Raw genomic sequence first — 12,606 nt, 5'->3', positions numbered from 1 at the left:
AATTGAACTTTTTCGTGAAAAAACCTTATCAGACACAAATTGTTATTCAAAGTAGAGTATTTTATATACATTTTAAAACATGTCTGGAGGGGATCTTTAAGTACATTTATTTTAATCATGTACAAGTATTTATTTTATTTTTTATTTTTATTTATGTGTTTGTCTGTTTTTGTATATTGTCAATGTAGCCTTGCTGTTGTTTTATCTGATTCTATTTTTTTTAAGAATGTATAATCAATATTCTTATAAGAAATTGTACATGTATTGTTCTAAATAATGTTAAAAATATTAAGTAGGATAAACTGTGATTTAGGTGAAACATTTATGTTAAAATTTATTATAAAACATTATAAACGAAAATAAACATACACCAAATCACAGCAGTATATGCAATACCCATGATAAATGAAATCATAAATTATTATTATTATGATTATCATTATTATTATTATTACAGACATAGCTTAGACAAACCCTGATGCCCAATCATCTAAAATTTCAGGTTTCTTTTATGCAGGTGTGTATTATATTAATTAGTCTGTTTACAATTTTTAACTGTTGAAATGTTAATATTTCTGACAGTGATCTGGTACTTTAAGGTAGCACAGATTCCACAAATAAGTGCTATGATAAACAACTCGAACACTTTCAAGTGTAAATATTTTGGCAAACAACTAGAAAATGGAGAGATTTGGATTCATGCATGGTGCAGCATTGTGATATTTGCATAGCCTCAATTAAATTAGTGTCTTTACCCCTTTAATGGACAAATTAGTGTTTGTGTTATGGATTTCTTCTTTTTTTCTACCTAGATGTACTAAAAAAATGGTATTTAGCTTCATGCATGTATAAATATTTCATATCTGTCCAACTATTATGATGATACAGTTAAAGCCTATCGCAGAACATTTGATTATAATCATACAGTGGACCCAAAGTGTGAAATGTGACATGTATGCAAAGTCAAATGCAACTCTAAAATCTAGGGCTGGAATCTGTGATTAACCCTTGTCAGGTGACGTGGGCCTCAGCCATTGTCTGAACTGATAAAAGATAGGACAGGTCTGACACAGCAGTTAGAAGAAATACTTAAGAGAGGTGCTGCTGAACATCAACATCTTCCATGTTTCTTTGCATGTTAACATTGTGCAGTTGCAGTGCGAAAATGATCTGCAAAATTTGAGAAAAAACGAGACAAAAGCCCGTAATAATGTAAACAATTTATTGGAACAATGTACAGATTCAAGCAATGGTAACCAGTCACACCCACTATATCATCTTACAAATATTACAAAATTACTACAGTACAATATAGATTCTTTGCATGATCCAAAATATTTGGTGGCCCCAAAAGTATTACTTTTTTAAAATTCAGCAGCTTATTTAAAAAAAAAAAAAAATCAAAATGTGTCTATCAAAATTATGTTTTTGCTTTTATTAGCAAAAAAGATGAAGGCAGATAGTCTAATCAAGTCTGAAGGCTAAGTGAGGATGAGAATACAGGAGTTCTTTGACTAGACATTCCTTAATATTGGTGGGTGCTTTATAAAATACAAATTTTCAATAAAGCTTCATAGAAAGTCAAACTTATATTTGCAAACATTATGTTTATACCAAGTTGTTGAACTATTTCTTTGCTTTTAAATTAGGCGTTACCTGTCTCTTCAGATACAGTATACTGTATAACTATTGCAAAACACCAACAAAACCTCAAAGTATTTGCTCTCAAGGCGTTGTGTACACATTACACTATATATTATATGTAGTCTGATAACAATCATTTTTGACAAAAGGTACATAAAGTATGTACAAGTTAACACAATTCCTTCTTCCCCTCTGCTTTTCAGCTGTAATTTTAAGTGTTTGATCATACCGTCACATTTTAGAGCTAGCAGTGTTGCACACATATAACATTAATGTCAATTAACACCCATGGGTATCCATTTCTAATACATAGGGCGAAAGTTTTACTAATCTCAGTTTTTTTTTTCTTAAAGGAGATGCATAAAGGCGTACACATTGGGCAAATGATAAAAACAAATAAGAACAACACTGAACACGGACAACCTGAGGTTAACACATAGAAAACACATATTCAAGTAGTGAAACACACCTACAATGTATAGCAGCAGTCAAGTCAGAAATACAGCACAGTAATGGTGGGGATTGTTTCATGTGTGTTCTATAGACCTACACTCTTTCGGTGAAAGAATAACAGGACTGTGTACACGCACACACCCCATCAAGCCGTGATTACTCCATTTTTTTGCATGCCAAACAGCTGGAATGTGACAGACAAAATCACCTCAAAAACACAAAATGATGTGGCACATACAAGTATTTGCCTCTGTATTCCATGATGCATTAAATCCTGTATTCAACATTGTTTACCTCATTAAATCTCAGAGACCAGTTATACATTTCATATTGTGAAATATATAAAATTTTATCTAAGACACTGAACTACTTGTACAATCTAGTGACCCAATTGCATCACATTTTTTTATTGCATTCATTAAATACATTTTAGCAGCAATTACTTAATTAATGATTTGTGTTAACACTAAGGTCATATTCTGAAGGGTTTTGGCTACATTGTTAAATTCAAGCACTTGCAATTTAAATTCTAAGTGCCTGTCATGTGCATCGCAAAGGGTTAAAATACTGCAATTATTACTCTGGCCAGCAGAGGAGAAATGACTGGCTGGGCATTAAAAAACCAAACAATATTTAAAAAAAAAAAAATCTTGTGATCTCTCCAACCCATCATGGAATACATTCAGGCTACATGTAACTTATACACTTTAAAAAATATAACAGCGCAAAACAACCAGAGACAATAACATTGTTGTGGTTTCACAGTATTTAAAAACTATACATCCAGCTAAGGGGTAAAAGTTAAGGGAGAACACTCCAGCAAGATTTATGTGAAGTTATAAAAGTCCCAGTGCTGCAATACATAAACGGTCACTATGTACTTTTTAAACCTTTAATTGAAGCTCCCCTCCCTCCCTTAATCCCCTTCCCACTATATGTTGGGGTGTGAGGGGCCACCAACATGCAAGAGATGAAAGCATCCAAGTACCCCACGAAACACAACCACCCAAAACATTACAGTCATCCTCAAGATCATGCTTATAGCACAAGAAGCCAAACAACCGATAACAAAACTTCAGTACATTGTAAAAGAAACATATCTAACATTGATTCGGTGGTTTGCATGGTTCGGACAGCCAAAGTCACAAAAATCACCAAGACAGGATTTGCGTCATAGCGGTTTAAGTCCAAGAAACAAGACTGATGATGACCAGCTAATAGGATGTTAACCTGCGTGCTTCTCCTTCATTTTTCCTTCATGAGGCTCAGACAGTGTTAAGGATTGTAAGCATCTAAAGCTCTGATATGCTTGCTGATGAATGTCCATGTCACATTCACACCACAAGACCAAACTGAGAGATTCACTCCGACGTTACATCACAGTCAAGATTTGACACATTTCCTAAATTTTGGTGTGTAAACCCAGTCATGCTACGTTACAGCTGATTGCTGTAATTCTCTGGTAGAGGAAATAAAACAAAACAAAAAAGTACTGTAAATAGATAAATTACAAGGTCAAAGAAGAACCTTATCACAGGGCAATGACAGCTGTCAAACGCAACATACATCACTAATGTTCTACAGCTTTCCACAATGATACAAGCATGCTACCTATTCCCAGAAAAGCTGCTCTTAAAAAGAAAAATCTTGTGCCTCCAGTGACATAATTAACAGCCTTTGCCCTGCTAAGGAATAGGAACACTGAAATCATCTGGTAACTATAAAGATGATAACTTATTCTTGGTGATATGCAGCATTATAAAACTATATTCTCCAGGGTTGGATCCAATAGGATGCATTCTTAGCGTCAGCTGCTCTCCCTTAGCTTTAAGCTATCAAATATCTTCTGATGAACCTTCAAACTTCACGTTTCAAGAACAGTCTTCTATTCCACTGGTAGAATTCAGTTTCATTGTACTGCCACATGCCATTTACGTGGCTTAAATGATTACTCTGAAGACCATTTTAAACACTAAACCTTTCAATATGTGCAAACTCCTTATCTAACCAAAATTAAAGAGCAAATGCTATAGAGTTTTGCAAAGTTTTCTCCATTCTTTTCAGTAGTTCAAGTGACAGAAAATGATGTTTGAGGAATAAATGTAGAGAAAAAAGGTGATAAATTTCATTATTTCTGATTGAGATGTGATTACATGAATTTTCCTCCCATGATAAGGTTGTTCTGCCAGTCCCGTTCCCCCCTTTGCCTGTGCATAGGGGCACTGGGCACTGCAGGTACCACCTCCCTCCCACCCCGTCCACCAGGTCGGGGAGGGGTTTGCACCCCTTCCCTCCCCTTATCAGGCAGACCCTTCCCCCCAGTAAAGGGTAACATGTTCCCTGGGTAAAAGAGGTTCCCTATATTGTCTCCCATCATGAATGACCTGTGCAGAAAAAGAGAGACCGGAGTCAGACTGGAACACACTCCTACAGCAACGTTTCTTCTACACCACTGTAAATAAGTAGTATTTAGTAGTACAAGTAGTACAATAGCATATTATATCAGATAAGAAACTGACCCCAGTGATGAGGCACACTGCTGTGGAAACAGTTACACCCCGTAAAAGGTTGCCAGCCGCTCTTTCAGTGGCATGGGGAACTGATCCGAGAAGCGCCTCCAGTTCTCCTCGCCCACCTGGTTCTTAAACCCGTGAAGGATCTGAAATTAAACACCGGGGGGAAGTTCATACCAAGTTAAAACCAAGCCTGTCAAAATAGATCTAGTGCATGACAGGTTTATTGCAGACACTGCCCTTCTTCCAGTTGGCCACTGGGGGGCAGGAGGGGTGACTAAGTCAGTAAATATACAAATTAATGAATGCTTGAGTGAATTGTATTGAAAGCCTAAATGAGTTTTCCTAATTTCAGTTTTAGTTTGAACAGAATAAGAAATCCATTCCAAGTCATCTGAATTTGAGTCATTTGTGTTTAAAACGCAGCTTTTCAGCTTTTACCTTGTAGAACATGTCTCGCAGATCATCCTTTGGATTTACCCAGGAGGCCACTGCGTCACAGAAGAATATAAAATCCTGTTCCAGAAAAGAGAGGTGAGGCAACTTTTCAACTTCCGGAGCGATTAACAACACATTGACCACGCTACCATCTTATTGCTTGACCTCACCTGCACTACACCTCCCGGGTTTACACTGATCATAGTGCAAATTCCTCTGAACGCAGAGTCTTTCTCCTCATTGTCTCTTATATTTCGTAGAGAGGTGCACCTGACAACAGGGACGGCCAAATTTAACATCAGACATATCAAATGAATGCTCAAGTAACAATTTTAGAAACTTGTATGAATCTATCAGCTGACACTATGAATGACTAAAGCAAACATTAATATCTCTATAAAAAATATCAACACATTTGTAAGAAATGTAAAAGATATGTAACAAATATAGCTTATTGCTACCCTTAATACAAATGTAACATTTAGGTGTTTTCTTATCATCAGTACTTGTCTTCCTTACAAATACATGTTACACTCTATGTGAGGAGAAAATTGTGTCTATCACGACCCGAGATAACCACAAAAAGTCAAGCATGCACACAAAACAGATCAAAATAAAAACAAATCAAACATTTTACTTTTAAAACACAACTACTCTGAGCTCTAAGAACTTTCAAATTTTGTCTATGAGCAGTGTGTTCAGCAAAACCTCATCTATAGCACCTTGAAAATATTACTTTTTGACAGATTGACTAGAGAAGGTTTGGGGTACTTTTGGGACAGGCACATGCAGCTGGGTGACTACTAAATGAGAAAGGGCTTTAGGAATGCTCTTTTGCAGCAAAGACTGCATCCTTTCTCTGTTGTTGAACCAGCAGGCATGTGACAAATCTGATCCCATGCATCTTTTAGGTTGTTAGCGACAGTTAACAATGACAAAAAACTAGAAATTAAACAAATTAATGTATAATACATGAAGGTGCTACTGAGGCAAAAAACAAATCACAAGTAGGACCTAAAAGAGGACAGGGTTAGTCACATGGTTGGCAATGATTACAAACTGATAAGAAAAAAACAAAAACTAAAAAAAAAAAAACTAAAAAAACTGAAAAGACTTCTTTTGAGAAGGAAAGTGAGGAGAGGAGAGCAACAGGGAAGAAAAAAGGGGAGCAAAAGGAGACAGACGAGAAGAGAGGAAGAAAGCAGAGAGAAGATGAATTAAATAAAAGATTGAATAATACACACCAGGGTCTTATAAACTGCTGTAGCATGGGTGCCACCTCTTGAGGACAAACGTAACCAAGACGACCAATTGTTATTGCTAAGGTAACGCAATCACGGTTACACACCACCAAACGCCAACCAAGACATGAGCAATGAGGAGGGGAGGAGAAAAATAAAGAAAAAACAAACAACTCAGAGACATAAATCAACAGAATCTGTGTATGATAATAAACAGAAGATTTCACTAGTGTTGATTATTACTGCCCCTTCAGTCATGGGGGAGAATGTAAAATATGACACTCTAAAAAAACATACAACACGTTTAAGGGAGAACACATTGACAACTTTGACAAGACATTCATAGAAAAAGGCAAACAATGGCATCTGCTTTCAGAAATCATATGGATCAAACAGCTATTCAAATCTTTGATGATTGAAATTCATTAGCTTGAATTAAAATATAGGTTTTTTTAAAATGTAAAGACACAGGCTAGCTAAGCTGTAGCATGTGTATGTGACTGGCCTAAACAAGAGCAGTTCACTTGGGTTTTCAGAGATTTCTCCCTTAAACTCACAAATGTTAATTTTACATAAGAAACAGAAATGTTTTTTTGTGTTTTTTTTTTGTTCTTTTGAAAAGAAATGACAGATTACTCCAAGCCAACTACATGGAGGGAGACTAGTATCCAGCACAGCAGGTTCTTATGAGGCAGAGAGGAGGGAGGACCTAAGTTTAAAAGACACAAAACTATGCAACATTCTCATTAACAAACAGGCATTTATGAACAGTCCAATGACACATGCAGAAAGCAGATGGTATGCTCATTAGAATAAAGTTCAGTGCAGGATCAGCTGATCAGAGAGAAGCTGAAAAGTGCCGCCATGCACTCCAAAAATGCGTCGCCACACCCACCTTTAGCTGTGGTTTTACATGGCTGTCTGTTCAAAATTAGTTCCAGCAATAAACTGGAAGTCTCTAAAGCAAATATTAAAATTTATAAAAAAGGCCAAACCGTACAATTTAGTTGATTCATTTTGTATCCTTTGTATCCACTGTCGTGTTTTCAATTAATACATTGAAAACATGCGACAAATGGTGAAAAGGTTCACTGGTCAGATGCAGACTTTAATGAAGTCTTATGAAAATTCGACTGGCGTGACACAGTTATGAATATCATGTATCCTGCATCAAACATTGGCCATTCTTAACAACATTTAACATCTATTGGCAGATATGCATCCACATTTAAAGAACAGTAAATAAAAGCAACAAATAAACTGACAGCAAACAAACAGGAACACATCTACTGAGTCCCTAGTTTTTCTTTTATTTAGGCAGGTTACACTTAACCCTTGCATGAATCTTTTTAAATGGGATGGTCTCTTTGACTCATCAAATCACAATTTCCAGTTTAATCTGTGATACAAGAGCAGAGTGTAACCTTTCTTTTAAGAATGCTCTAGACTAGTTGCCCTACATTTAGTCACGTTAGGTGTTCTCTAAATCATTGATGAGTAGTTATTGTTTCAGTGTAAATATGTCTGTCTTAAGTCTTGTCTTGGTAAAATTTAACTATGTGAGGCTGTGGACTTACCTATCTATCTCACACACTGCTTATGCCTTGCATTTTGTTCTGTTTCAATATTCTACTTCACCTGACGGTGCACAGTCAATCCACATTGGTTAATTCCAAGTCTGGGCACTTACATGGCTCGCTCGATTCAAGAGTGTCAAGAATTTCACACCAGGGTATGCCCGGGGTTTAATTTTCTTTCATCTCTGTTTATAAAGGCCACGCTGCTAGGTAACAAATCAGTAGCTGAAATATTTTGCATAGTTTGGAGAAACCAGCGAAACCTGTAAGGCTCACGGCTTGGGAAGGGTTTTTGACAAAGATTAAAGGGCAGGGCAGGCACTCCAGTGGGTGTGGTGAGTCCTGGCTGAATGGACCTAAGTGTGTGAGCACCTCCCTGCATGTGTGGCAACCTGGCTGGCTGGCTCAGCACTGCCACAGAGTGGTACCTGTGTTTTCCAGTAGAGTCTTTGGGGTATTGGGCCTGTTAATGATCTCCACCAGCTGGTGCAGGACCATGGCAACATACGGCTGCATTTCAGCCCCTAAGAAAGTAGGAACAATAAAAATTGATGGAAAGAAATCTGTTGACGGTTCACTCTGGTGACTGTATTTTGCAAGCACAATATATAGAAATATATAGTGAACATGTGTTACAAGTGAAGCACTCACCCATTTGTATAGATATCTCTCCGATTGCCCATGTAGCATTGTTGCACACTGATATTAGCTCTGGGTTTAAATTAGTACCCAGTATGGGCATAAAATCAGCTGGAAGAAGGAAAGTGAGTCAATTTAGCAATTGACTAACAATTTATTGCCACATCAGTGCTTCATAGTCAACTTAAAAGAACATACCAATGCATGGTTTGACGTGCTGGAAACAAGCCTTGGTCAGATCCCCCAGCAGAGCAAAAGAACTCTGACGTACTTCTGGCATTTTGTCCTGAATGGTTGGGGAGAACAACAAAAGGTGAACTATGCAATCAGTTTATCAGATAAGTGGCATGTTGCACATTTTCACAGGTCTTCACCTGCATGCACTGGTACATGAGGGTCAGGATGTTGCTACGAGCAACCAACTGCTCAATGGTGCCTCCCAAACCCTCCGCCAGTCCACTGAGGAGATCCAAAGCCACGATCATGAAGTCTTTGTCGGGGGCCTCATACTGGTCTGGCTGGGACTGATGAAGCTAGAAGAGTAAAGGATGGTAGATGAGTTGAATTTAATTAACTACTGGATAATCATATTATACTTATTTAAGAAGCGTGAGTTACTAAGTCAGTTCTCTATCCTGAAGATGTAGTTCCCATCATCTGTGGTGGTGATTGAAGGTATAATTTATCTGTACACTTGTATATTAAACCTGCAGTAATGTAAATTTTTGGCCACTTGGGGGCAGCTCAACCAACAGTAAATGCAACACTGACACATTTTTCGATTTATAAAGTTCATATAAAATGTGTAAACAACATTTAGAAATGTTCCCAAGGAAAATATCTGGCTCTTTAGCTGCTAAATGTTCCACTATGTTCACCAGCTAGTTGCCAACTTTAACTGTCATCTGTGTAGTGTTGAGCAGGTAGTGTACGGTGGGTATATCAAAGCCTTTTCACCAAAAACAGCTGCCTCTTAAAACAAGGTTGATGAGAGCAGAGAGCAGTGAGACTGGACCAAAAAAAGTTACAGGCCTTAAAACCAAAACAATGAGCTGAAAGAGACTCAAAAGCTCTGCAGAGCTGAGGGGAACTAGTTTCAGGTTATAATTATTGGTGTTTTTTTTCACTACAAGCATCTCCTTTCACATTATACATAGCTATTTGATCCATTGTTCATATAAAAATTACAGATTAGGGCAGCTTTAAGTTTTACCTGGCTTTGCAGGAAGTAGGGTCAATAACTTGTATTTAAAAATAATAGTAAAGTGTGTTTGAGGGTCCTAAACACCCACCATGGCTTGAGCAAGGGTCTTCTGGACCAGGTTAACACAGCGTTGGTACACAGGCTCACAGTAGGGCAGGAAGCCACTCTGCAGGGCGGTGGCTACAGATGACAGACACTGAAGAAGGCAGACAGGGAGTACATACAGTCAGACGACTTGACGCCTGAAACAACTGATGCTATGCCCCGTTAATGTTAGCAAAGATTTTTGCACTTTCTAATTATGCATTAAGAAACTCACTTCTAATAAAGGGAAGAGATCTTTATCTTCATCTTTCAGTTGGTTCCATTTCTGGATCAGTGGAGGCATCAACATCTGGATGTACTCCTAATAATTAAATTGAATTAGTCTTTACAAAAAACACAGTATGCAAGTGATGAGTGAGTATGATAATTACACAGTAATTCATTCAAAGAAATGAATCTTAGAAGCATGAATTTGTTGACGCTGGTTTACCTTCTGGATATCCTGTCTAGAACTATAACTTCTGAAAGTACACTTACCACGACTAGCACTTCAAAAGTAAAATGAGGAAGAAGGCGTAAATCGTATGGGCTAATGTTAGATTCACATGGAAATGTGAAGTGAAACTGACTACTCATTTCTGTTCTGCATACCGGTTTATTCAGATGATGCCCCACTGAGTCTGCAAGTGTTCCTATGGCGTCGTAAAGAATCAGCAGATTTTTGTGCTGGTACTTGTTGAAAGCAAACACCAGTGTGTCCAGGATGAATGCCAGGTAGGGCACCAGCTCTGTACAAGCCTCCTCCTCCAAAGTGGCAAAGGCACTGAGGGAAGAACACACTGTTACCAAGAAATCTGGATGCATTTCAACACCTGAAGGAAAACCGAGTGGGTGGCACCGGTCCAAATGCAGAGCAGAGTTCCTAATTTGCTGTAAAATTGCACGGCCTTATCGGGACTTGTTGCTCACCTGCAAGCAGCCTCCTGCACACGTTTGTTGCTGTCTAGAATACGTTTGAGTAACTCCGTCATTAGAGGCTTCAGGTAAATATCTGGCGGCTGGCTAACGACCCAGTGGGCGTAGCGGCTCAGTGTCCAGCAGGTGATCGAACGCACCAGGGCCTTCTTGTCAGACAGACACAGGATGAGATGGGGAATAAGCTCGGGCAGGTATGGGATCATGCCCTGCATGCAGCCTGGAGATAGAAGGATAGGAACAGTCGTCTTTTGAAGCAGGCATTTCTTATTCCATATCCCGTGGAGGAACTTAATCCCTATATTTAGTCCCTTACTTCATTTTCTTTCCCTTCTTACCTTCAGCTATAGCGCCCAGCACTAGGATACCAGACTCTTTAACTACCCACTCTGGATGGAAGAGCAGCTCTTTGAGTAGGGGCAGAATGTGCAGCAACAGATCATCCCTGAACACATTGGCCAACACGTCCAAAGCTGCTGCCGAACACTTACCTAACATTTAGAGAAAAAGTAGAGAGACATACATACAAACAAAGATGTTTGCAGACAAACATCATACAGACATCACAGGTACAGTAAACACAAACACAAGACAGGTAATCAGTACACATCCCGACACTGATTCAGTAAATGAGGGGAAGGGAGACTGTGAAAGTGGAAGATTTATATCAATAAGGAGCCCGACGCTGGAGAGAGATCTAGACAGCTCCATTTACGCAGGCACTGAACTCACGCAGGTTCCAATCAGAGATTGTATCATCATCGTCCAGTTCGTCATCATCATCTTCCTCTTCCTCTATCCCGTCGCCCTCGTGCTGCTGGGCAACTGTGCGGGAGCGGTGGAAGCGGGGTCTGATGTCTTGCTCGCTGTCGGGAATGGCCTCGTCTTCCTCGATGTCCCCCTGACGATGAACGTACAGGAACACAGAGGTTAACTCATATGTTGCATGAGCATTACTTTTAAAGGATAGGTTCACAGTTTTTAAAGTATGTTTTAAAACAATAGTCAGGTGCCCAAATGAACACTGACATGTTTTTCTTGCTGTAATCATTCCTCCTGTTCATAGTGGCCATTAGAAGATCCCTTCATAATGCACTTTAAATGCAAGTGATGGGGGACAAAAACTTCCTTCCATACAAAAATGTATTTAAAAGTTTACTTGACGCTAATGTGAGGCTTGCAGCCACCCAAATGAAATCAAGTCTTTCAAATTTACAGTCATTTTAGTGCCAGATTCCCTCTTTTTATTACTATCCTTCCACTGCAGCTGAACAGGAAAACGATGTCCGTCGAGACAGAGAGAGGTTTTTTTTTGTTTTTTTTTTACTAAAAAGGCTAAAACATCCACTTTATTCGTCTAACTCAGATGGCTGAAGTCTCATACTAAACTTTTAAATACATTTTTTTGCTCAAAGACTGTGGATTTAGTTCCCCATCATTTAAATTGTAAGCGCACTTGGAGGGGATTTTCTAATGGTCATTATGAACAGAATGAAGTATTACAGCCAGCAAAAGCTGTTTCAATATTAATTTGGGCGCCTGACTGTTGTTTTAAGACAGACTTGAGAAATTGTGAACTTATCCTCTGACACGGCTGAATGATCTACAAACATCAGAACGTACCAACGTCTACAAATGATTGCGGTAAAAATATATTTAACTCAAATGTACTTGAACCACACAGTCACTACGAACCGCTTAATTGAACTGTATGTCATCCTGAGTCATGGGGCAATTTCATCGCCTTACCTACAGGTACAAATATTAAGCTATATAAACTGACCTTGAGTAGAATAATGTCAATCTCAGAGTACTTCATCCCGTTGACAAGCACCGGAGTGAGCCTGGAGAGGAGGCCAGAGGAAAAATTATGAGAA

At 38.5% G+C, this 12,606-nt stretch overlaps 1 protein-coding gene across 5 annotated transcripts in view; it reads right to left on the bottom strand.

The window, feature by feature from the left end:
* Window positions 1-1,208: 1,208 nt before the first annotated feature.
* tnpo1 (transportin 1) overlaps window positions 1,209-12,606 on the bottom strand; it is a 22,022-nt gene continuing 10,624 nt past the window's right edge. For 4 of the 5 annotated variants that reach the window (XM_067574716.1, XM_067574714.1, XM_067574715.1 and 1 more), the window contains 16 exons: window positions 12,513-12,573; window positions 11,462-11,630; window positions 11,068-11,220; window positions 10,724-10,949; window positions 10,406-10,577; window positions 10,029-10,115; window positions 9,798-9,905; window positions 8,880-9,038; window positions 8,704-8,791; window positions 8,518-8,616; window positions 8,295-8,390; window positions 6,293-6,368; window positions 5,219-5,318; window positions 5,052-5,126; window positions 4,617-4,756; window positions 1,209-4,481 (listed from right to left, as the gene is read on the bottom strand). In XM_067574716.1, the coding sequence (XP_067430817.1) occupies window positions 4,649-4,756; window positions 5,052-5,126; window positions 5,219-5,318; window positions 6,293-6,368; window positions 8,295-8,390; window positions 8,518-8,616; window positions 8,704-8,791; window positions 8,880-9,038; window positions 9,798-9,905; window positions 10,029-10,115; window positions 10,406-10,577; window positions 10,724-10,949; window positions 11,068-11,220; window positions 11,462-11,630; window positions 12,513-12,573 (1,777 nt within the window). In that variant the 3' untranslated portion in view covers window positions 1,209-4,481; window positions 4,617-4,648. Of the gene's footprint in view, window positions 4,482-4,616; window positions 4,757-5,051; window positions 5,127-5,218; window positions 5,319-6,292; window positions 6,369-8,294; window positions 8,391-8,517; window positions 8,617-8,703; window positions 8,792-8,879; window positions 9,039-9,797; window positions 9,906-10,028; window positions 10,116-10,405; window positions 10,578-10,723; window positions 10,950-11,067; window positions 11,221-11,461; window positions 11,631-12,512; window positions 12,574-12,606 lie in introns of those variants that run through there. The other variant, XR_010924700.1, reaches the window with a different exon arrangement.

The sequence above is a fragment of the Thunnus thynnus genome, chromosome 19 (genome assembly GCF_963924715.1).
Source record: "Thunnus thynnus chromosome 19, fThuThy2.1, whole genome shotgun sequence".
In the NCBI taxonomy this organism is placed as follows: Eukaryota; Metazoa; Chordata; class Actinopteri; order Scombriformes; family Scombridae; genus Thunnus; species Thunnus thynnus.
Note: the sequence above shows the minus strand (reverse complement) of the source record. Positions and strands in the feature narration are given on the sequence as shown.